This window comes from Diceros bicornis, chromosome 35, assembly GCF_020826845.1.
Source record: "Diceros bicornis minor isolate mBicDic1 chromosome 35, mDicBic1.mat.cur, whole genome shotgun sequence".
NCBI classification, from domain to species: Eukaryota; Metazoa; Chordata; class Mammalia; order Perissodactyla; family Rhinocerotidae; genus Diceros; species Diceros bicornis.
The window spans coordinates 17724842-17750600 of NC_080774.1; the positions used below are offsets into that span (position 1 = coordinate 17724842).

Sequence of the window (25759 nt, forward strand, 5' to 3'; positions counted from 1 at the left end):
ATTTAGGTTGATGGAACATTGTGTCACCAACTTATGCTCAAATGGTTCAGGAATAAAACGTTATTTGAATTGTACTCATAACTTCCCTGTAAGTTTGAGATTGTGTTAAAAGAAAAAGAAAGAAATGTTTTCTGTGGCTTACATAGTGTTTTTTAAAATTTTTGAATTAGTTGCCAACATCTAAAAATCAAGAGATTTTACCCTCAAATCTAGGTTTCTGACTTCTCTTGAAAAATCTGAAAAAGTAACAACCCTAAGCAATGAGTGGCCGGGTGAATAGCCATAGTACCCTTTATAGGGGCCATGTGATCCCCAGTTCTCCAAAGTCCCCACCACTCCTTATTGTGTAACACTCAGCCCATAGCATCCATTATGCTACCAGCCTGGCCCCTGGGACAAGCCCAACCCCTATCATAAGTTATGGGAATCTGCCCCAGAGCAGGCACTTAAAACATTTGTTGGGGGGCCGTCCCCGTGGCTTAGCAGTTAAGTGCGCGCGCTCCCTACTGGAGGCCTGGGTTCGGATCCTGGGCACGCACCAATGCACCGCTTGTCCGGCCATGCTGAGGTGGCGTCCCACATACAGCAACTAGAAGGATGTGCAACTATGACATACAACTATCTACTGGGGCTTTGGGGAGAAAAATGGGATAAAAAGAAAAGGAGGAGGATTGGCAATAGATGTTAGCTCAGGGCTGGTCTTCCTCAGCAAAAAGAGGAGGATTGGCATGGATGTTAGCTCAGGGCTGATCTTCTTCACACACAAAAACATTTGTTGGATGGATGGGTGGGTAGACGGATGGATGGACAAACTTTCAAGATACTCCATTAACCCAGAACAATGACCTTTCTCAGCACATCAAACCCATGTTCCATGGCAAGCCAATTCTTGTAGACTTGAATTTCTTGTGTCAGCCATAATCTCTGGGTGGTTTGGCTGGGATGGAGCAGGTTGAGAAATTAGGGTGTCATCTTATTCTGGAGGTCCCCACGTGGGTTGAGATCTCTCTGTGGAATTGATGGAGGTGTCTGAAACGTGGGTGAGGTTCTGGCACTGGGTCAGGGTGCTGGGCGGGTTGGTGAGGCTTCAAGGAGATAGTATCTTAGGATGCCTCGGTGGTGAGGTCGGGTGGGGTGAGAACAAGCCAAAATTGATGGCTTGGGCTCCTATCAGCGAGAGATCTGACTTGATGGGGCACGTCAGGGTTTGGGTTATGAGCAAGAAGTGATGATAGCTTCGTCTCTCCCAGACCCTCTCACTTCCTGACTGTACTTGGGTCACGCCCTTGGTTTGGAACAACTTCTTCTCCCATCCGCCCCCTGAAAGATGAAATAGAAGATTTATTTAATCAGGTTTGGCAATTATTTTTCTGGCACCAGTGATTTCTCATTGCTCTTAGGATAAAATCCAGACTCGATACCACCCCCTACCTAACTCAACATACTCCAGCCCCTATGACCTCCCTGAGCTCAACTCCTAGCACTCCATTCATCTCCTCCCCTCGCTTGCTTCTCTCCCGTTGCCTCCCCTGGTCCCCCTGGTTGCTTGCACACGCCAAGCTCTTTGCCACCTTAAGACTTCTGCACATGTTCCAGCCACTCTGGCTGTCTCCTACTTCTTCAGATCTCAGCTCAAATGTCACCTCTTCATAGGTACTTACTGCCCCAACCCCGTACATCCCATCTCAGCCATGCCCTCAATCATCCCCATCACTCCACTCTGTTTTATTTTTTTCGTTTGTACTTATCAGTGTCTGAAATTCTTATTTGTGTATTGTATTGTGTTGTATTGTATTGTGTTGTCTCCCCAACTAGAATGTCAGCTCCATGAGAGCAGGGATTTCACTGTATTCTTTGTCCCTTTATCCTCGGTGCCCAGCACAGTGCATGGCACATAGTGAATATTTATTCTGGAATGAATGAGAAGTTCTCAAAAACTGTGCGTTAGGTTTTCGGATGAACTGAGCTCTGGGTTTTAGGATACGGCATCTACGTGGGTTGTGGCTGCGGTGAATTGTGCTCCAGGATGTGACAAGCATGTGCCCTGGGCTGTCGGGCTGAGGTTAGGTTTGGGGAAACAAGCGCCCCATCAGGTGGTGACTGAGTTGGATTGTAAACTGGGCTAGGTCCATCAGGTACCATCAGACTGTTGAGGTCAGACCGGTCCCCAGATTTCGGGAATGAAAGTCCTAGTTAAGCATGGCTGAGTTAACTTGTGACTTGAGCAGTGTCCGACAGGTATAAGATCATTAAAAGAGAAGAATCAAGCGTCCCCGCTGGTTGTGGCTAAAGAGAATTGGGACCCGAGTAAGCAGTGTCCAAAAGATCACTTGGGGCTGTTGGAGAATAGGCTCTGTTTGGGGGGAAACTGGTGTGCTGAGGGGCTCTGGCTGGGTTGGGCTGTAACCTGGGCTGTTGGGTGGGTTGTGAGCTGTGACCTGGGCAGCTCCACGCCCCCATCAGGCGAGGACCCGGCCCGAGTCGGGCCGCCTGCGTGGAGGGTGCCCCGCCGCGGGCGGCAGGAAATACACCTGGGGAAGGCTCACCTGGGAGCGGCTCTCCTGCGCTGACCTGGACCCACGATTCCGCGCGCTTCCGAGCCGGGGCTGGCCGGCCCCGCCCCCCGGCCAATAGCGGCGCGGAGGTCGGCGGCGGCGGGCGCGGATTGGGCGGGCGGGCGCGGCGGCGGGCGCGGATTGGTCCGGGGAGGGCGGGGGCGGGGCGGCGCGGCGGGTCGCTTAGGCGCTCGGCCGGCGGGCGGCGCTGAGCGCTCGCTACGCCGGGCGCGGCGCGGCCGGAAGTGGCGACGCTGGCGTCCCTTGGGCCTGCGGCGGGCAGCAGTGACGGCCCCGGCGGTGACGGCGGCGGCCCGGGGGGCGGCGTGGACGCCCGCGGCGCCGGCTGGGGCATCACCGCGGGCCTCGACCCCGAAATGGCGCTGCTGGCCGAGCACCTGCTGAAGCCGCTGCCCGCGGACAAGCAGATCGAGACCGGGCCCTTCCTGGAGGCGGTGTCCCACCTGCCGCCCTTCTTCGGTGAGCCGGGGTGAAGGGGGGAGCAGGCGCTCAGCCCGGCCCCAGAGCGCTCCCGGACGCACCCGAATCCTCCTCCTCCTGAGCATCCCCAAACATCCCTCCCCTAGACACCCCAAATCCTACTTCCCCAGGCACCCAGGATCCCCTTTCCCGCCAAGCACCCCAAATTCTCCCCACCTCGGGCCGCCCCCAAATCCTCTCTCCCCCGAACACGTCACATCCTCCATATCTTCCCAGACATTTCCAAATCCTCCATCTCCCCTGGACACTCCAGTCCTTCATCTCCAGACACCTCACATTCCACCACATCCTTCACATGCCCCCCAATCCTCCACTCCCTTGGGCTCCCCAATCGTCCATCTCCCCCAAACGCCTCTTACTCTTCCAAATCCGCAATTGTCCAATCCTCGGTCTCCCTCAAAGCATCCCACCCCTTCTCTCCCCCGTAGTCCTTCATCCCAGTCCTTCATCATTCCCCTTTTCCCTTTCAGAATGGCTCTTAACTCTCTCCCCTTAAAATGGATCCTCCCATTTCACAAACCCTCTTTTTTCCTTAAATTCTGCCAGCCTCTCCCTTGTGGGACCTTGTGAACCTTCTTCCCTCAGAATCCCCCCATTCCAGACCAAAGACACCCCCCCCACACACACACACACTCTCCCAGGGCAGGAAGCCTGGCAGGGTGAGGAGGGGAGTTTTGAAGATGGAGTCACAAAACTCTAGGACCCCTTTCTAGGGGGAACCACCTGAAGATTTTCCTCCATTTAGAACAGGGGTCAGGACCAGGGGATCTGCTTTGTGGGGTGACATCAGACATAGAGCATGAATTCCTCCCTCAGTTTGGGCTCTAAAATAAGAAGACCCCTCCCCTATATGTCATGTCAAGGAAGGTCACAGGAACACTGGGAAGGTGGTCCCTAAGCTGGTTTCAGACCCTCCTTCCTCCCCTCCCTCAGCGCAGCCCAGGCTGTGGATGGAAAATGGGAAAGAGAAGACAATACTTTCTGCCCCTGCCCTTTGCCTTTTGGGTCCTGGGTGAAGGATGCAACCTGAGCCTGTGCTTTCTCCTCTTCCGTGGGGGCTTGCCCAGTGCCCTGCCCTGCTGGTTCCCTTGGCGATCTTGCAGGAAGATACCAGTCCCTAGGGCAGAGTCCAGCTGAAACCTACAAACTGATGGAACCTTAATACTGACTTGGACCGAAGAGATTGGGCACCCAGGGCAAGTGGGTGGGTGATCAGGGCTTGTTGTGGGCAGTAGTTCCTGTGGTGCTGGGAGCTCTGGGGTGGTTGTGGTTCTGTGGAGTCGCATCCCAGCTCTCCTCCTCCACCTCTTGAGCCTCAGTATCCCCATCTGTGAAATGGGGATGCTGATCTCCTAGGCCAGCTGCAAGGAGTAAGTGGGGTGGTGTGTGTAAAGCTCTGAGGCCTTAAGTGCCGGAAAGATCTTAGCTGTTGGGGGAATGCTTATGGTGTAAGTCCCTGGATCCAATTTTGCTTCCTTCATATTAGTAGATGATTAATCACCATGAGAGAGTGCAATTGCCTGGTTTGTATGATTCTCAGACCTGGGTAAACAACCCCAGAGTGGGGAGTTGGTCCTTTATGTCCACTGCTGCATCCCCAGTACCCAGAAGAGTGCCTGGCACGTGGTTGGTGCCCAGTCAGTAATTGTTGAATGTACAGAACATCTTATTATCGATATCACCATTATTATCGATAACCCTGAATCTCCAGGTAGGGGGCTTGGAAGCTAACTGGCTTTAGCACTGAGAGTTGTTTATTTTTGTGACAGTTTTTTCTGTCTTTTTTTCTCCTCTTTGGTGCCATGAACATTTGCAAGACAGAGCCAGCTTCCCCTGGACAAGGATTCAGAATCTGTTTGAGCTAGTGGTTCTCAATGGAGGGCTGTTTTGCCCCTCAGGGGACATCTGGCAATGTCTAGAGACATTTTTGGTTGTCACACTGTGGTGGGGGGGTGGCGGGGAGAAGCTACTGGCATCTAGTGGGTGCAGGCCGGGGATGCTGCAGAAACGTCGCACGGTGCACAGGACAGCCCCCAACACAAAGAATTGACCCAGCCCCGAATGTTAGCAGTGCTGAGGTGGAGAAACTCCGAGTTAAGCTCTGTGGCCTTTTCCTCTCTAATCTTCAGCAATGTTGCCCATCAGTTCTGCATTTGGGGGCACCTTCATTTGATACGATTATCCTGCTGGTTTTAGAGGAAAGGGGATGGTGGCAGCTGGGGCCAGCAGGGATCTAGTGCCAGGACTGAGAACATCCCCTCCTCCCTTTCCCTGGTCTCAAAGGACCCTTGTCTTTGCTGCGAGCTGGGTGCTGTGGGCTGTCACATCTGTTGACAGAAGTGCCATTTATACAGAAACCTCAGTGGGCCGGCCCACAGAGGATAATTCTCAGCACTCTCAAAAAATGTGACAAACCACTTTGAACCACTATGCTCTTCCGAGGGGAGAGTTTCTCCTGAGAGTTTAAGTTTTAGGAGATGCTCCCACCAGGGGCTTTTCTCTTGGACTCAGGGGTCGATTGAGATCCACTGTCAGCTCTAACACGGGGGCTTTGTCTAGATCTTGGGAGTGTCCGGTCACCTGGATGATCTGGGTGGTGTCTGTGTCTCTTGAATGGAGCAGGTCTGGGATAAGGGACACAGGAAATCTGAAAGGCATTTTAGTGGCAGTTCCCTCCAAATCAGGGAGCCCAGTGGTTGGCCCTGCTGCCATCTGGTGCTGGATCATCTTTTGTGGTGGCAGCTGTCCTGCACATTGTAAGATGTTTAGTGGCATCCCCAGCCTCTATCTGCTAGATGCCAGTAGCACCCCCTCTCCCCAGGTTGTGACAACCAAAAATATCTGCAGGGAGACAAAATTGCTCCTGATTGAGAACCACTGCTCTGGACATAAATATGGCAATGGGCTGAAAGCTGTGTTTTTAAAAAGTATTTAATTCTGCAAGGAAGATTTCTTTCTCAAAAGAAAATTGAGCAAGAAGAAATGATAAGAACCTCCTTGTCATTTATTGAGCACTTACTATGTGCTAAGAATTCTTTGTAGATTAGTTCACTTAATCCTCTCACCACCTTTCAAGGTAGGGTTTTTTAAAGAGTAAATCTCTGCTGACATTTCTGAGTATTTTCCTTCCATACTCATTTATATCTATCTTTATGGGAAAATGTAACTTTAAGGGAAAATCCACTTAACAATGCAGCATGGCCATCTTTCCATGTCAATTCCATTGTTTGAATGTGGCTGTAATTGATTTAATCAGTCCCCCACTGTTGGACATTTGCATGGCTTCTCATTTTTTTTGCTCTAGTAAACAACACTACAGTGAACATCCTGTATATATTTATTTGCATACTTTGGTTATTTCTAATTTTTAGAAGTGAAATTGCTGGGTCAAAGGGTGTGAAGGCTTTTAACCCATTAGAGCAACTACATTTCTTCAACTGTCATCCCATATGGTTTGTGACAGATGAGTTGGTCTGGGCTTGATGAATGCTGATTCTTTGGGCTGCAGGTCAGATGTGGCTTAGAGCATCCACATCTTGGGCTAGCCCTTCCTCTGCATCTCCAGCTTGAATCTCTCCAGTTCTACGATTTTACTATGTCCACCTTGAAGCCAGCCCTTTGTCCATCTTCTTTCTCCAGCTTGACCCAGTAATCAGATCCCACCTCTGACTGATCAGTTTGCAGCTGACTTCTGTGTGGCCTGCTTGCTCGTATTTTAGGTCAGTTTTATAGCGGTTCTAGAGCATTAACAATGGAGGGCAGAGGGAAGGGGAGAGACGGAGAGAGAGACTTAGATATCACTTAGTTTTGTCACTTCCTGCCCAGAAGCCTCCGTGGCTTCCTATTACCCCACCTTAAAATCTGTGCTGTAGCCTTTCTGAATGGCTTACAGCCCCACAAATGGCACCATGCCATCACTTGTGTCTGGAGTTTTACCCCTGTCAGTCTCTGCCTGGTGCACCATTCCTGTGCAGCCCAGCACCTTCCTTTGCTTGGCTGGGTTCCACTTATCCTTAAGGAATCAGCTCAAGGGTCACTCACCCGGAAAGTCTTTCCTGACTCCTATAGAACCTATCACATTCTGACACTTTGAGTTATTTCAGTGCCTAGCACTTGGTAAACTAGTGATATTTGCCAAGTGAATGCTTTTGGTTCCATTCTCATTTTTTCTGGGCTCTCCTTGAAAGTGTTTTGCTGTTCTCTCTCTTTCTAAATTAAAATACACAACCAAATTAAAATATATAACTCATATCCTGTACCCATGGCAGAAATTATTAATCAGTCATGTTTTCCCCTTTGAATCTAGACACAGCCTCAGCATCTTTCTTAACACAGCTACTCTGGGTCAATTAGAGTTGATGCATGAGATGACACCTGTTTGCTCTCACTGTTGAGAGAGAAAACCAAAGATGCAGGAGCTGAAGGTAATGATTTCTACCTCTCAGTTCTTGAGATCCAAAATCGGGGGGTGATTTTTCTTCATGCAGACTTCTTAGCTTAATTAAATGGATGTCCATTGAATGGGGCCTCACAGGTATCTGACACTCATTAATTAGACCTAGAGTAACTCCCAAAAGAGTGGTTTTCCATCACTTTGGTTCAGTGCTTGCTCTATTTTGGGGGGCCAGTGGCAGCCCAGAAGCACAGAATTATCTTTTTGTTTTACAGCCAAAGGAACTGAGACCAGAGAGATTAGGTGACTTGCTCAGAGTCACACAGCCATTGAGTGACCAGTCGAGCCAGACTAGAACTCAGGCCTCTGGACTCCTTATGCAGTGCTTTTGCTATTGAGCCTGCCTACTCCACCCCCAGTGGAGCCAGCCTGCCTAGCTGAAGAAGTCCAGTGGCTCTGCTGGCACCGCAGTGACTTTTCCAAGATGCTGGGAACCACAGACCAGATGTACAGGTTTCCTCTGAGGCGTGTGCCTCGTAATTGGCCTGCCCAGCTGGGCCCATGTCTCTTGCTTATTGGAATGCAAATTTGAATGACTGGGATGTGGAAGTCATCAGTGGAGGCGCCCCAACAGGTCAGTTTTCCTTTAACTGGGACATCACACTAGCCACCTGGGAGCCAGCCCCATCAGCACCCCGGGTCTGTGAGTAAGAAGTTCCCCATCTTCAAGGGAAGTAGTCCCCCATTGTACCTTCTGGGACTTGGGACCACCTACCACATCTCTCCAATGGGTTTGCTTTCTTTAAAGTTTATACAAATATATGTTTATTTTTGGTTTTGTATAGACTATGCCAAGAAAGATAAACTGCATCACCCTCTTACTATAGCAGGCTAGTTATCATTTTGGTTGAGTGTCTGTTGACAGCTGGATTCTGTAGGGACGAGACACAGACTGTGAGTCCGGGAGGGACACTTCTAGGAGGAAGAAACAATGTCCTATAGGGGGAAGAAGCCATACACACACTTTCTGCAGTGGGTTTTTGCAATTTTGAAACTCCTGCAGACTCTTGTCGTCAGTTGGAGGTGCATTTGCAAGTAGGAAGTGAGGATTCAGTAGCCTTTAGGGGCACCTACTGTGTGCCCGATGTCGTTCTGATGCATCACGCTTGGGATCTCATCTGGCCTGAGTAAGAGCCGAGAAACTCCCGGTGAGAGGGCTGCCGCTGGCCCAGTTGTGTTATCCTGTCTCTGTGATAGCCCGTGAGTTGGCTGTCTTGAGGCTCCGCAGGGAGAAGTTGCCTGGAACCTGGGTCTGTCATCCGCTGAAGTCCATGTTCTGAACACCATAGACAGAAGAATGGAAAGAAACGCGGGCACTGGCATCAAGCCGAACCACCCTGAGCTTGAGTCCTGGTTCTGGGGTGTCAGAGCTCTGTGTCCACGTGCGAATTCTTCCCCTCTCTGAGCATACAGCGCCAACTGTAAAGCTGGGAAGCGGGGCCTCCCAGGAGGGTCGAAGGAGGTGATCTCCCAAAATGATTTTGGAGTCGAATGCCCAAAATCTTTGCACAGGTAGGACAGCTAGGCTTAGACCTTTAGAAACAGCACCTTTCACCACACAGTTCTTGGGAAACAAGGAATTTCCAAAAAGAAGCTGTCTCTGGGTCTTGGTGACCAGCTGCTAGCTGAGCTGCCTGGCTGCTTAAGTCTGAGAATTGCCCCAGCACCCTCATAACATCCAAAGGCCAACACAGAGCACAGACCGATGGCGCCTGCCTGCTCTGTCCCCCGTGATGGTGATTAGATCCTCTTCATCCTCAGTGTGCAGAAAAGTCTGGCCCTGAGGTCAGGGCTGAGGTCTGGCCTCTGCTCCTGGAGGGAACAGGATGGAGAAGCAGGAGGGAAAATACCCAGGCGTCCACTTGGTCACTTGCTAGCCCATCTAGCTCCTTCTTGCCTCCATTCCTCATCTGTGTGGTGTCCGGTGCACAGGGCTGCTTGAAGGAACAATGCCCCACTGTGAATCCCTTAGAGGCAGAAGCTGGGCCCTCCCAGGGCCCAACAATGCGCCTGGCAAAGCGTAGGCGCCCAGCCAGTGTTAAACTGAAAGGGAATGGAAAGAATGCATGACAAAGGGCTTTGTAAAATAGGACACATGACCCCGATCATAGCTAGCATAGCCCCTGTTTAAGTGGCTAGCGTGTGCCAAGCATTGAACTAGGCCATATCTCATTTTCAATCCTCCTAATGACCTTATGAATTAGGAGGAATTGGCATCATTTTCAAATTCTTTTTTTTTTTATAATTTTATTTACTTATTTATTTTTTCCCCGAAAGCCCCAGTAGATAGTTGTATGTCAGAGCTGCACGTCCTTCTAGTTGCTGTATGTGGGACGCGGCCTCAGCATGGCCGGAGAAGCGGTGCGTCGGTGCGCCCCCGGGATCCGAACCCGGCCCGCCAGCAGCGGAGCACTCGCACTTAACCGCTAAGTCACGGATCCGGCCCAGGAATTGGCATCATTTTACTGAAGAAGAAACTGAGGTTCAGAGAGGTGAAGGGATTTGAGGTCAGGTCATGCAGCTAGAAAGTGGCCCATGGGGCTTTGAACTGGGCTGGCCCTGCGACAAGAGAGGCCAGCATGCTCAAAGTCCCTTCCAGGGCAAAAAGGGCCCCTTCCTGCTGTTTAGGGGTGAGAGTGAGGGAGGATAGGAAGTTCCCATCTGCCATGACAATGTGCTTATTTCAATGAGCTTGTTCGAGTGGAAATGCTGGGTTCTAGTCTTAGGTTTCATTGTTTCAGTTTTAAGATGACCTGGGTGGATGTTAACTCCTTTTGTTACATTCTTACAGTGTTACTTGTATCAGGGCCTTTTTTTTTTATTGTTATAGTGTTAACTGTATCTGAGCTTTTAAAAGTCATTACAACGGATCAGCCCTCCCCAGGGTCCTATAAAAACCTCTGCTTTCCACCCTGTGGTTAGGCAGCGAGCTCATACTTCCCCATGCTCAGAAATGATTCATTTTCTGCATTGCTGTTCCCCCGGGTTCCTTTCTCCCCTGTCTTCTGAGATCTCTTTTTTAATGGTCTGGAATATATTTGAAGTCATTATTTTATGACTGGAGGATTCCTGCTAATTTTTCCCATATCAATCAATCGAGGCCGGCCCCGTGGCTTGGTGGTTAAGTGCGCGCGCTCCGATGCTGGTGGCCCGGGTTCGGATCCCGGGCGCGCACCGAGGCACCACTTCTCCGTCCATCCTGAGGCCGAGTCCCACATACAGCAACTAGAAGGATGTGCAGCTATGACATACAACTATCTACTGGGGCTTTGGGGGGAAAAATAAATAAATAAAATCTTTAAAAAAAAAAGAAAAATCAATCGATATCACTTTCTCTCCCTACCTCTCTCTCCTGCCTCCCTGCCTCCCTTTCTTTCTTTTTTTTTTTTTATTGATATTTTAATGGTTTCTAACATTGTGAAATTTTGGGTTGTACATTTTTGTTTGTCCATCACCCCATATATGACTCCCTTCACCCCTTGTGCCCACCCCCCACCCCCACTTCCCGGGTAACCACAGTCCAGTTTTCTCTGTCCATGTGTTGGTTTATATTCCACATATGAGTGAGATCATACAGTGTTTGTCTTTCTCTTTCTGGCTTATTTCACTTAACATAATACGCTCCAGGCCCATCCATGTTGTTGCAAATGGGACGATTTTGTCTTTTTTTATGGCTGAGTAGTATTCCATTGTATATATATACCACATTTTCTTAATCCAATCGTCAGTCGAGGGACACTTAGGTTGCTTCCACTTCTTGGCTATGGTGAATAATGCTGCAATGAACATAGGGGTGCATAAGCCTCTTTGGATTGTTGATTTCAGGTGCGTTGGATAGATTCCCAGTAGTGGGATGGCTGGGTCATAGGGCATCTCTATTTTTAATTCTTTGAGGAATCTCCATACCGTTTTCCATAGAGGCTGCACCAATTTGCATTCCCACCAGCTGTGTATGAGGGTTCCTGTTTCTCCACATCCTCTCCAACATTTGTTGTTTTTTGTCTTGGTGATTATAGCCATTCTAACGGGCGTGAGGTGGTATCTTAGTGTTGTTTTGATTTGCATTTCCCTGATGATTAGTGATGTTGAGCATCTTTTCATGTGCCTATTGGCCATCTGTATATCTTCCTTGGAGAAGTGTCTGTTCATTTCCTCTGCCCATTTTTTGATCGGGTTGTTTGTTTTTTTGTTGTTCAATTGTGTGAGTTCTTTATATATTATGGAGATCAACCCCTTGTCAGATGTATGTTTTGCAAATATTCTCTCCCAGCTGGTTGGTTGTTTGTTCATCTTGATTCTGATTTCATTTGTCTTATAAAAGCTCTTTAGTCTGATAAAGTCCCACTTGTTTATTTTTTCTTTAGTTTCCCTAGTCTGGGTAGGCATGTCATCCGAAAAGATTCCTTTAAACCCAATGTCAAATAGTGTGTTGCCTATATTTTCTTCTATGAGTTTTATAGTTTCAGGTCTCACCTTCAGGTCTTTGATCCATTTTGAGTTAATTTTTGTGAATGGCGATAGCACATGGTCCACTTTCATTCTTTTGCATGTGGATGTCCAGTTTTCCCAACACCATTTATTGAAGAGACTTTCCTTTCTCCATTGCATGTCCTTAGCACCTTTGTCGAAAATTAGCTGTCCGTATATGTGTGGTTTTATTTCTGGGCTTTCAATTCTGTTCCATTGATCTGTGTGTCTGTTTTTGTACCAGTACCATGCTGTTTTGATTACTATTGCTTTGTAGTATGTTTTGAAGTCAGGAATTGTGATGCCTCCTGCTTTGTTCTTTTTCTTTAGGATTTCTTTAGCTATTCGGGGTCTTTTGTTGCCCCATATAAATTTTAGTATTCTTTTTTCTATTTCTGTGAAGAATGTCATTGGGATTCTGATTGGGATTGCATTGAATCTGTAGATTGCTTTAGGTAATATAGACATTTTAACTATGTTTATTCTTCCAATCCACGTGCATGGGATATCTTTCCATTTCTTTATGTCATCGTAGATTTCCCTCAATAATGTCTTGTAGTTCTCATTGTATAGGTCCTTCACCTCCTTGGTAAGATTTATTCCTAGGTATTTTATTCTTTTTGATGCAATTGTAAATGGTATTATCTTTTTGAGCTCTCTTTCTGTTAGTTCATTATTAGCATATAGAAATGCAACTGATTTTTGTAGATTGATTTTGTACCCTGCAACTTTCCTGCCTCCCTTTCTTCTCAGATTTCTTAATCATTGGAATCATTATTTTCTGGATTTCCTCTAAAGAAAAGCTTTGCCTGTTGGAAAAGATGAAAATGATGATATATTTTATAATAATAATAATAAACATAAAGAATACGTTCTTTTTTATTGAGCACTTACTGGGTGCCAGAGACTGTGCTAAGCCCTTTCTTTATACCGCCTCATTTAAGCTCACAACACCCCTAGGAGGTGTTATTAGCCACATTTTACAAATGAGGAAACTGGGGCTCAGAGAGGTTAACTAATTTCTCCAGGTCACACGACAAGTTAGAGAAATCATTTTCCCAAACTGCATTCCCAATTCAAGGCTGATTTTTGCCAGAGGGGGCAATTGTGGACAAAGAGAGTTGGTGTGTCATGGGGGTGATTTTTAAAAGCCACGTTTGGGATTGTTTTGTAAACATTCTTTCTTTCCTCTTTAGATAGGAGAATTTAGAGGGGAATTAGTTTTCGGAAGGTGGGCATTCTCAGAGCACTTATCCTGAAAAATAGGCCTTATTGCAAACTGAGCACATGCACACACACACACACACACACGCACGCACCCCAGTGGATTAATAAATGATTCATCTCCATCAACTGTAATTCGAGTGCCTCCCATTATGATCCTTGTAACCCAGGACCTGTAAAGTTAATCTGCCCCATGTGTTTAGCAACCGAACCTTATTATCCAGCTGTTGGAAAAAAAAAAAAAAAAAGAATTTGAAATAGAACCTCCCAAACCAGGCTCCCAGCACCCCGACCCAGCGCCCTGTTCCTCCTTTAGTATTTACGGCTGGGTTAGGCGTTCCCATCCTGAATCGCATAGGCTGAAAGCGAAACTGTGCGTCTTAAACACGGAATGCCTTTTGTCCTTGAGTGAAAATTACACCTGAGACGAAATGAGAGGGGGGGCCAGGGAGGGCGATTCGGTCACCTTGTTGCCCAAGGTCGGGGACATCACCTATTGTCAGAGATGGTTGTGTGAAGAGGCAGAGCTTGGGTGGAAATTTCCAGAAATGTGCAGCGGTTGCTCAGAGCATAACAGCTGGTGCTCTCCAACCGTGATGAGGCCCGCAAAAGAGGAAAGGAGTCTGAGCCTGCGTGGCACACGGTGACTGCTGGCTCACGGGGAATTCTGCCCTCGGGGCAATGTCATCCAACTGAACTATGGCTAAGACTGGGCAGGGCGCCCTAAATGCCCCTTGTCCAGCCAGAAGTGTCACAGAGGCCATGCACAAAATGCTTGCTTGAGGCCTATCCCCTCTGATTTTGCAGGTGATGCTGACACAGTTGGCTATTTGTTCTCCAAGTATCTAGCAGAATCAAAGCACTGCAAAGAAAACAAGAGGAAGTGACCATCAACCGTCAAGGGGAGTTTTCAAAAACTTCCTCAAAGCTGTCCTAAAAACCCCGAAAACACCCATGGAGAGCCATTTAGTGAAGGGTTGAGGAGGCCTGTGATGCCGCTGGGTCACACCTTTATCATAATCATACTTTCGATGATGGCCCTGTTTAGAGAACTGTGAATGGCTTGCTGTATGAAAGCAGGGACGTTTGTGTTACATTTTGATGAGTTCCATCCAGAATGGTTGAACTAGAGAAAACTGGTGCATTCATAAAATTTGGTAGATGGAAAATATTTCACTGTTTTAATTTTATTTTCTTTTTATTATTGAGATTAAGCATCTTTTCATTTCTTCTGTGAGTTGCCCATTTTTCTATGGGGTTGTTGTTTATTCTTATTGGTTTGTAAGAGCTCTTTACATATTGGGGATAATAGTCTTATCTGTGATGTTTGTTATACAGATCAACCCTTTGCCCCCATCAGTTTGTTTTTTGGTTTTATTTTTTTTTTATTTTTATTTATTTATTTATTTATTTTTTTTGTGAGGGAGATCAGCCCCGAGCTAACATCCGTGCTAATCCTCCTCTTTTTGCTGAGGAAGACTGGCTCTGAGCTAACATCTATTGCCAATCCTCCTCCTTTTTTTTCCTTCCCCAAAGCCCCAGTGGATAGTTGTATGTCATAGTTGCACATCCTTCTGGTTGCTGTATGTGGGATGCGGCCTCAGCATGGCCGGACAAGCGGTGCGTCGGTGCGCGCCCGGGATCCGAACCTGGGCCACCAGTAGCGGAGCGTGAGCACTTAACTGCTAAGCCACCGGGCCGGCCCCGTGTTGTTTGGTTTCGATTGGTGATGAAATTTCCCCTGCCCCATATAGAAGGTTTCTGGGTTGTGTAATCAGATTTGTCTTTTCCTTATGCCTTCTGGATTGAGTAACATACTTAGAAAAATCTACACTGCACAGAAAGGGCCATTTGCCACGTATTCCAAATAATTCCAAGGCTTGACGGTATGTAGAATCTGTGCCCATTAGAGCTGGTCCTGTTAAGTAAGGTGCTAGGATTGTATCTGATGTTTCTTTTGTTTTTTGGTTTTTTTGAGACCCCTTCCTTTCTCCCTGGGGGTAAGACAATGAACTAGAAAACCATCCAAGCTCCCTGCCTCCCCCCTGGCAGGTTCTGTGTGGCATTTTAAAGAGCCTGTTTGCTGACAACAATAAAAGAACAAGTTTGGGGTAACCACAAAACTGGTAAAACAGGAAAGGTAATTTTGGGGCAGTGCTGCATTCTGTAGGATAAATGAGGCTGGATAACCTGCTAGAAACGCGTCAAGCTCCTTCCAGAGCAAGGGCCAGCTTGAGTTTAAATTATTAGAAAGGCCACCACGTGTTGGAAGTTAAAATCATCTTCTGGTTTTCCTGCAAGAGTCCTCTTGCTTTGGTTGAGTTCACACCAATGGAAACATTGTAGAAAGGAAGGGAGGGAGTAGTGGAACCAGCCTTGCCTCTGCAGTTCTGTCTGAGTGCCTGGCTCTCACTGTGTGACCCTGGGCAAGTCACTTGGCTTTTCTGGGCCTGGTGGCCCTTGAACTGCACCAAAGACAAACAGAAGTCCAGAGCCTTCACTGGGTTGCGTGGGAGCAGGCTTCAGCTGTGGAAAGTGAGGGGCCTGAACCCAGAGCGGTTAAGTCCCTTGTCCAAAGTCAGGCCGGAGCCGAGATTTGAACCCAGAGCGCTACAGTACTTCTCCCTCCTCACAAGAGGCCCCGCTCACAGGTGCTCCCAAACGGACTACGCTGCGCATTTTATGAGCACACAGAGATGCCTTTCCTGCTGGTGACTCCTCTGGCTACAGCGTGGAAGTGGGTTCTGGACTCCATCTCCCCGCCACGCCGCCCCTCTTTTCTGGGGTCTGTCTCCCCGCCTCGCTGCCCCTCCCTGCTCCTGCTCTGCTCCCAGCTCTGGAAGTGCCCTTCAGGCCCCACATACCCCCTCCACAGTTGAGCAGAAGCTGTGTCCCTGTGTGGTGGCCACGACACGCACTAACAGCTGCTGACCTGCTGACCACGGCGGCCTCGTGACCCGCCCAGCACACTGTCAGGAGAACAGAGAAAACAACAAGCCTTTCTCCCCGTCCACAGGGGGGCCGGTCAGAGCCGCACAAGAGCTGTTTTCAGAGCCCAGGAAGCCGAGTAATGTTTTTCCGCATCTCTAAAATGCAGGTTGAATGGCCTGCATCGTTGGGAAAAGCTAATAAACCACTGTGCATGGTTGATGGCGATCTGCTACCAAGCCCTGCTTTCACATGTCCTCCATCAGAGGCTTTCCTGGAAAATCAACCTGTAGCAGTCAGAACAGCCACAGTCAGTGTGCTGGACACTCGCTCTGCACATATGATGCCTCTGTTCCTCACAGCAGCCCTCCGGGGAGATCCGAGCGTTCTCATTTTACAGTCAGGGAAACTGAGGCCCAAGCCCCTTCCCGTGTTCTCTGCCATCTTGGTTGTAGGGGACTTAGCACCAGGGCTTTGGGTCAACCTGAACTATGACCAGGTAGATAGAAAAAGTGCCTGGCAGGAAATATGCCTCAAGACTTATGTTTCCCACAGTCCGTTCACTCATCACACCACTGAAGTCATCCGAGCACCCAGTGGAGCCCAGCTGCATGCCAGGGACCAGGGCCACAGCGGGCCCCGAGGCAACCTGGTCCCTGCCCTCAGAGCTCGCGTGTGTGGCGAGACAGGCGGAGAACAAATGGTTACACGGGTAACTACAATCACTGTGACTGTGAAACGGAGAAAAAGGAGAAGGAAGAAATATTTTATGAGCAGGAAAAAAACTGATATTTTTTTCCGACATTTTCTATGAAAATTTTCAAACATGAGCAAAGCTGAAAGAATTTTACAGTGAATATTCGTACACCTGCCTCCTGGATTCTACCGTTAATATCTTACTGTACCTAGCCATCCCTCTCGCCGTCCATCAGTCCACCTTATTCTATCTAAGGACATCATACATTTTGAAAGATGAGGATGTAAAGCCATCGGCTGGAGCTGAGGAGCGGCCACCCCTTTGGAGGGTTTTGACTGTCCCCGCGCAGCCCATCCACGGCACCTGCCTGGCCACTGGGAGGGTCGGAATTGGTGACCCCGGGCTGCACTGTCAGGGGGGAGTAGTCACTAGTGGAGGAAAACTGTGGCTCTCTGGCGTTATCATTTAAGTCTAGAATGCGTTGTCCTTTGGGGGGAGCCAGAGATGAATGTCCCGAGAGAGGACACATTCCAGGACTGGCAGATCGCAGGACCTCCCCACGTTTGCTTCTGCAGGATGAGGTCAGTGATATGTCAGGCAAGATTGAAGGGGGGGCTGGAGTAGTTCCTCATTAATGCCCTTGGCAGTCCTGTCTGGGAGGCCAGAGCGCCCAGGAGTGGGTGGGACAAGCCGTCTCACCCGCAGCCCAGCACCTCTGAGCAGCTTGTCGTGGCTGCCTTAGGGAGGCTCCATCATGGCCCCTGGAGGCGGATTTGCCCCCACACGCTTGGGAGAGGCCCAGGGGCTGAGAGGGGAGGGCTCACTGCTCAGCCTGAGGGTTCCGTACAGGGAGCCTGCAGCAGGGCAAGACGGCTGCCCTGGGCTCGCCGAGGAGCCTCACTAGGAAGGAGCAGGGTGGAGGGGCTAGGGGGCACAGGCCGAGTGTGTTCCCACTCCGCAGAGGCTCCGGGGGACCTGGGCTTCCCAGACTGCCTGGTAACACCTGGATGACCATTGCTGGACCATGGAGCTTGACCCTGGTAATAATACAAAGTCATGAAAATGATCAAAGTCCATTTATTGAGTGTTTGTGCACTGGGCCCTCTGCTGAGTGTGTTGAATGCATGATTTCTAATTCCTGCGACAACTCTATGAAATAAGTACTATTACTGCCCCATTTACATGTGAGGAAACTGAGGCACACGGAAGTGAGGAGACTTGCTCAACTGGGGAGTGGTTGGGCCAGGATTGAAACCCAGTCAGTCTGGATCCCTAACCCGGCTTCTTTCCATTGGGTTACAAGGTATTTCAGTTGTAGGGTCTAATGCTGTTTCCCCCGTGCACATCTTTTAACAGCTGCGATTAGGATGGTCCAGATGGCCGGCCAGGTGTGCTGGGTCACCTTGAGTGGAATTAAGCCCACACCTGTCCCTCCCCCAGTCCCCCACTCCTGTGCGGGCAGTTGCACACTGACGGAGAAAGGATGCTGTGGACAAAAGAGCTTGCCCCCTAGATATTCCAGTTGCATTTTAAAGGCTCTGACAAGTCCTGCAGTAAGAAACTGGTCTCATCTGGAGCCAGCACTTCAAATTTACTTGCCCACGAACCTTTTTAACACCTGTAAACAACTCTCCTTTTCCCTCAACACACCAAGTGACCCCCCCCCCTCCCTAGGCCTCCGTGGCCCGTGGAGGTCCTGAGTATCACCCTTGTTGGGAATCTAAATCCCTCTTCTCGTCTTGTCCCCAGACTGCCTCGGCTCCCCGGTGTTTACTCCCATCAAGGCAGACATAAGTGGCAACATCACGGTACGTACTTGGCCCGGCAGCCGCAGCCCCGGTACCCGCGCCAGGAATCTACACCAGCCGCGGTCACGGTGCCCTGCCCCCCGCTGCAAGCTCACCAGGCTGAGGAGTAGGAAGGAGAGGTGGGAAACGGGCTTGACCCCTGGCTCGCCTGACGCGGGGCTTGAGCTTCTCGGTCCTCCTTTGCAGTCACAGCCTGCCTGGGATACAGTCTGAAGGGTCGACCTGAGAAGGAGCCTGCTGGTTCTTGTATGCACCCCACCAAAGCAGTAACCTCCACAGTCTATGAGTGCATTGGCCCAGCCCTTCCCTTCTTCCCCGAGCCCCATCAGTTCCCGATGCTGCCCCCCAGCCACTGCCCCTCTCCCCACGAGGATCCACTTAGGGCCTGGCCTGGGCTTGGGCGCCCTGCATTATCTCATTGCTTCACCCCAGCAGCCCTTGGAGGCTGGTTCTGTCATTATCCCCATTTTACAGACAAGGAAGCTGAGACCCAGAGGGGTTGAAGGACTCACCTAAGGTCACACAGCAGGGAAATGGCAGAGGTGGGATTCAGACTCCAAGTGCCTGGCCCCAACTCAGGAGCCTGGTCCCTGGACATCTTTGAATCCTCAAAGCCTATTTCTACCTGTCCACTTCAGAAAGCGAAACTTCAGATCCTTGGTGTCCAAGGCACTATCAGTAGTGGTTGGAGAACATGGACTCTGGAGCTGGCCTGTGCTGGAACCTGCTCCCTCCGAGACTAGCTGTGTGACTTTGAGCATGTCCCTTCCCCCCTCTGAGCCTCAGTTTCCTCATCTGTGAATTGAGATAATCACAGAGCAACATGAAGGTTGCCGTGAGCATCAAATACAGCAGTGCCCGCGGAGCAGTTTGCACGTCCCCACATAAATAAAAGTCATGGCACGGTTCCTACCTGCCCCACTGCCGTGCCTGGTGCTGGGGGCGGAGAGGGAGGCCCCGGTGGGGCGCTCCTCCGCCGTGCGCGGGCCGGATGGCTGTGGGGACAGCCTTTCCAGGGGAACCCCGTGTGCTCCATTTCAGAAAATCAAAGCCGTTTATGACACCAACCCGGTGAAGTTCCGGACGCTGCAGAACATCCTGGAGGTGGAGAAGGAGATGTACGGAGCACAGTGGCCCAAAGTGGGGGCCACGCTGGCGCTGATGTGGCTGAAAAGGTAATGGGCTCGGGTGGCAGGGTGCGTGCGGCTGTTGGGCCTGCGGGGACATCAACCCTGTCACGGCCCCACGGTGACGGGGAAGGAAGGTCGCTTCCGTTTCTTGCACAGAGGCTGTCTTCTTGTGTAAGGCTAAGTTAGTGGCTCCCTGTGGCCAAGGCCTGCCTGATGGAGACGCGCCCTTGTTCAGTCCCATCAGAGGCAGAGCAAGTGAGCGCATACTCTGGGTGCTGTGCTAGGCTCTTTATATGCCTGATTGTGTTTCATACGCTGCGAGTTAGGGGTGGTGATTATCCCCGTCTCATAGAGGAGGCCATTGGGGCTTCTAGAGGCCAAATCATGTGCCCAGGTCACAGGGACAGAGCTGGTACTGAGTGGCCCAGCACGGTTGTTCAGGTTCTGCACTGCACAGAGATGTCCTATCTAGGGCTGCTCACATCATGCACATGGTAGATTTGTATATCATGACAGCTTCTTTACAGAAATACAGCATCTTGAGAAGGAGCTCTGTCTAATTTGCACAGAGTCCTGTGGGCTGGGGGCAGGGTACCCTGAGAAAAGATCTGAACCCAGACGGTCTTAGCCCAGAGTTGACACCCTGTAACCACTATACATACTGTCCTTGTAACAAACTTGGGAAGCGACATACGATTGTTCCTTCTGGCAGATGGGGCCACTGAGGCTCAGAGAGGCCAGGCAGCTTGTTTGCTGAGCTCATGCTGCTCCACCAGCTACAGAATTCTCCTGTAGCCATGTGGACACCATATCCCCCAGCAGCCGTGATGAAACTGGGGACCCCTTCTCAGCCCCATGGATGTTCCCAGTGTGGCCCTCTGGGGCTTGGAGCCAGGAGGGGTGCTCCCCCCTGACTCTCTCCCCATCCCCTGAAGCAAGCCCCCGACCCCTGCCACACGCTACTTTGGTGAAATGGAACAGGGAGAGTCTGCTCCCTGGAGAGTGCAGCCGAGTGGGCCTTAGGCGGCAGGTAGGCTGTAATTAACACCCTTACAGCGTGTTTTAGGAATCACCCCCACCGAGCTGCCCATCTTTGTCTGTCAGCACGACACTCACAGGCCCAGAATGAGGACTGCCCCTGGGTCCATCCATCGGCAGGTTCTGGGGGTTTCTCAGGAGGAGCAAGGCAGACGGTGACGTTCAGATCAGTTAGATTGTTGGAGTCCAGATCGGACGTGGGCAGAGCCGGGTGACTGGGACCACGTGACGAGCACCTGCTGTGTGCTGTGTGTGGTGCTGGGCGTGTGGGAGGCCGTACTGAACAAGGCATGGCCCCTCGTAGGGCATCACAATCTGGGCAGGGTGTTGGGCGGGTGGGCAGATCCTGACAGCAGGATGTCAGAGCCTGGAGCCCAGAGAGGTCAGAGAGGGCTTCCTGGAGGAGGGACGCCAAGCAGAGTCTCCAAGACTGAGCAGGAGGGTCCTGGGAGGACAAGGCCTGGCAGAAGTGGGAGGGCAGGAGGGCCGTGGTGTGTCTGCAGCTCTGAGAGGCTCTGGTCCAGCCAGGGCTCTGGATGTGAGGCGGGAGCAGGGGGAGACGAGGCAGGACTGGACAGGGGTGAGCTCCAGCCTGATCAGGGCTCCTGGGAGCCATCGAGGAGCGCGAAGCTGGGCAGCAGCAGGGTCAGTGGGGCTCGAGGAGGAATCGCCCCGGCTGCTGGGTAGAGGAGGGGCCCTTGGGGCTGGGGAGAGGCAGGGCCTGGGGGGTGGCTGGCCAGGGCAGGGCTGGGACTGTACCCTGTGCTCGGTTCCACACTCCAGGCTGCTCCTGATGGTTGAGGGTTCTGATCCAAGTGTGGAGGAATTCCCTTCACCTCGTAGGTGATCAAGTTAAGAGACCCTTCAATCTTTGGGCCCCGTGCTCTTGCCCCTAAGAGCCCCCAACCTGATCCCCACCCCCTGCAGGGAGGGAGCAGAGCCTCTCCTCCGGGGACCTCGAGGGGACAGTGAAGGAAGGAGCCCAGCCACGGGGTGGGGCAGGCTGGGGTCACATCCTGGCCTTTGAGACTTTCGGGGGTGCCTCGGGGTTCTTCTCTGTGAAATGGGCGATGGTGCTGAGCTCAGCCTCACGGGCTGTGGGGGGCAGGAGATAGACGATGTGGATAAAGGGCTGGCACTGATCTGATTTTCGATTTGGTGGCCCTGCCATACCCCACACCCTCCTCCTGGTGCTTGAATCATCGTCCCACCCCTGGAGGAAGGGCTCAGGTGGCCACTGGAGGATCCAGACCGTGGCTCGGGGCAGTGGTAAAGGCGGGGAGCCCGGGCACGGGGCCCGGCTCGTCAGTGTGTCCGTGTCTGTGGCCTGTGAGCCCTCTGAGGGCCAGCGCTGTGGCTTCAGTCCTCAAGCACTGATGGCCGCCGCCACGTGCTGGCCCATGGAGGCCACGTGGCTACGGTTGTGGGCAAGGCCCTTGTAGACCTTACAGCCCAGCAGGGACCATGGTCAGGGGCCGGCCCCAGGCCTAGTGTAGACGAGGGGCTTGGGAGAGGCTGCATTGAGCCGGGCGGTCACACTACACAGAAGCGAGTGTAGAGATAACAGCTGAGGAATGACCACCGCCTTCCATGTGTACACACTCCTGGCTCACGGTGGGCGCTTAGTTCAGAGTGCATCAGGGTCCCCCACCTGCAGGACCCTGTGGCGTCCTAAAGAGCCGTCTCCTTTCTGGGCCGCAGGGGCCTCCGCTTCATCCAGGTCTTCCTCCAGAGCATCTGTGACGGGGAGCGTGACGAGAACCACCCCAACCACATCCGCGTCAACGCCACCAAGGCCTACGAGATGGCCCTCAAGAAGTACCACGGCTGGGTCGTGCAGAAGATCTTCCAGGTGAGCCGCCCCCAGGCCCAGGAGGACCACCGGCTTGAGGGGGTCCCTCCCTGCTCCCCCTCCTTAGCCGTGGCCCCTCGGAGCCTGTGTCTGCCCAGCTGGGCTCAGGGAGGGCTCCCCTGTCTATTTGAGGTGAGGCTGGTGCCCTGAGGGCCCCTCTCTCACGTGCCAGCGCCATTTGTGGCCATGGCGGGAGATCTTGTGGGTGTTCCGTGCTTTCTGTTGAGGTGCCTCGTCCTCAGGCCCAATTAGAAGGCGTGGGAGAAACCACGGCAGAGACTCTGAGGACCTCGGGTGGATGGTGGGCTGGCCTAACTGGCCCCTGGGATTTGATCCTCACCCTGCACAGGGAGGGGAAGAAGGGACACTGGCCCGCGGGGCTCTTGGTGGCTTGTGTTGGGGTGACGATGGCCGGGGCTCCTGGAAACGGGAGCTTCAGCACCAGCCTTCTTACCTGAGAGGCCCCCAGGGTCGCCAGGCTGAAGGCTCACTCGGGAGACGTCGAGAGGCCCCCGGGTGCCCTACACACTGTCGTTGGCCCCTCTGCCTCCCGCTGCCCCCTCGTCTCACCCAGCCAGTTGTGGCCACCCTTTCTCGCACTGCCTGCCCATCCTCACTCCCACGAGAACCAGGGTCCGATGCGCCAGTCTCTTTCCCACGCGGCATAGGTCGTGGGCAGGCTGGGGTGGGAGCCAGTCCGGGTCCAGACGGGTCCGCCAGTCACCAGGCGGGAAACAGGGCGACCCCTGGGCCATCTGCCCTGGCAGGGCTGGGAACAGGCCCATCCTGGTGGGCCTTGAAAGCACCCCCGTCCCCCCGCAGAGCATTGCTCCCTCCAAAGGCCTCACGACCACCACCTCAGTAATAACAGCGTGTCCTGTGTGCCCGGCCCAGGGCCGGCTGCCCGTGGGTTGTAATCTTCACAAATGTACCAGGAGGTGGGTACTGTCCTTACCCCATTTCACAGATGGGGAAACTGATCCAGATGCTAAGTGTCTTGCTCAAGGTCACACAGTAAGAAAACGAGCGGCTGGGATTCTACCTCCCTGAGCTCAGAATCCTCATCTTTCAAATGGGCATGAAATAGGCCCTACCTCACAGCGTCCTGGTGCAGACTGAGTGAGTTAATCTGTATAAAGTCCTTGGCGCACGGTTTACACTCAGTAAATCAAAGCCTTACTATTTTTATTAATGATACTATTATTTGTAATTTCCTCACCCTATCCAACTCGTAGCCTAAGCCGTTTATCTGATTGTATCCTTTCCCTTCTGGCTCTGAAATGCTGTGAATTTTTGATTCTCTGGACTTTTCAAGTGTCGGGAAGCCCTGAAGTTTGGGGAAGTGTTGCCCCCTGAAGGACAAAGGAGGCCACAGCACAGATTAGTGCTCCCGGCGTCATCTCCCCTGCTCAGAACGTGGGTTTTCCGAAGCAGCAGTTCATCTTCTCCAGAGCAGGGACCCCAGAGGGAAGAGGCTCATCCATAGTGAGCACCTACTGTGTGCCCGGTTCTGTGCTGAGCACCTACTGTGTGCCTGCTACCAGGCTGAGCACCTACTGTGTGCCCAGTTCTGTGCTGAGCACCTACTGTGTGTCCGGTTCTGTGCTGAGCACTTTGCACAACCTCCTTAATCCTTACAAAAGCAACCCAATTAGATGGGTGCCATTATCACCCCCTTTTACAGATGAGGAAACTGAGGCTCAGAGAGGCTAAGTAACTTGCTCAAGGCTCCCAGCTAGTCGGCGGCAAAGCTGGAATTGGAAGCCAGGTCTGTCTGTCCCCAAAGCTGGTGTCCTGTCTGCCATCCCTCAGGGGGTAGGGAACACACATTGCCCTTTGCCTTCTCCTTTCCCTTCCAACGCCATGAACAGCACGACCCCCGCCCAGCACAGACCTCGGGGGAGTCCCCTCCCTGAACCCCATGGTGCCCACTCCACTGACACTGCCGCCTCCTCTCTGCCCGCCCCAAGGCAGCGCTGTATGCGGCCCCCTACAAGTCTGACTTCCTGAAGGCACTCTCCAAGGGGCAGCCCGTGACGGAGGAGGAGTGCCTGGAGAAGACCCGCCTCTTCCTGGTCAACTTCACGGCCACCATCGACGTCATCTATGAGATGTACACCAAGATGAACGCCGAGCTCAGCTACAAGGTGTAGGCACCCCGAGGGACATGCGGCCGCTCGCGGGAACAGGCCACCTGAGTCACTGTGAATCTCCGGGGCGCCCTTGCCCACGCATCCCCGAAGCAGCTGGGGGCCGCAGGGGACAGCCCTGGTTTTTTAAAAGTCATTTTTGGGGTCTATCCTAATGAAGCAATAAATAACCATCCTCCTTCCGAACCTCCTTGGAATTTCACAGCACAGACTGACTTCACCCTTCATTCCAGTGTGGTCAAAATCGATTAATGCTTCTAATAAATCACGTCCTAGGGTTTTTGGGGTTTTCCCCACACAGAGCGTGACTCTGGGGGGACAGTGTCCTACACCTCACTTTCAAAATCCGCGCCCGTCCTTATGAGGATCTGGCGGAATGATGTTTTGGGAATTTTAAGGACTATGAAGGGTTTGATTTAAAATTATACAGGACCCCCGTGGTGGGATTTTTTTTTTTTTAAGCAAACTGGTGTGTGTTCTCATGCGGTTTGCACAGCCCCGCCTCAGAGCACTGTCATTACAGAGCCTGTTCTTTCCTGCTGTCGTTTCCAGACAGTCTTTTTATAGCTGAAACCAACCAGCAAGCCTTTGATGGGGGGGGGTATTTTAAAGATATCAGGCACAAATAATTGACTGTAGATGACTGTGTTTGCATTCTTCTGCATAATTATTTTCTTCAGGGACAGCTTTTCCAACCTAGGAAACTACCTACCACGTGTATTCTCTCAAGGGGGAGGGGATGAACTCTTCAGCTGCTGAGACCCAAGAAAATGCCTCTTCGCTGCCTTAACCGTCCTTCCTGGCGCTAAAAAGAGCTGTATTTTTTAAAGTGTTGGGGCAAACAAGGCAACCCCAAAAGAATTGATGTGTGTTAAAAACCCAATGAGGAACAATTGGTGATTTTTATGGAGAAACTAAATAATCCTTAATAAATAAATCTCTATTTTGGAATCACA

The 25759-nt window shown here is 51.4% G+C and overlaps 1 protein-coding gene across 1 annotated transcript; it reads left to right on the top strand.

Annotated features, from left to right (window-relative positions):
• The first annotated feature begins 2837 nt into the window (after nucleotides 1–2837).
• GLTP (glycolipid transfer protein) lies at nucleotides 2838–25759 on the top strand. Its single transcript, XM_058531612.1, has 5 exons — nucleotides 2838–3035; nucleotides 18575–18633; nucleotides 19675–19808; nucleotides 22503–22653; nucleotides 24624–25759. Exons 1-5 carry the CDS (start codon nucleotides 2933–2935, stop codon nucleotides 24804–24806), a joined length of 630 nt encoding a protein of 209 aa, XP_058387595.1. The 5' UTR covers nucleotides 2838–2932; the 3' UTR covers nucleotides 24807–25759.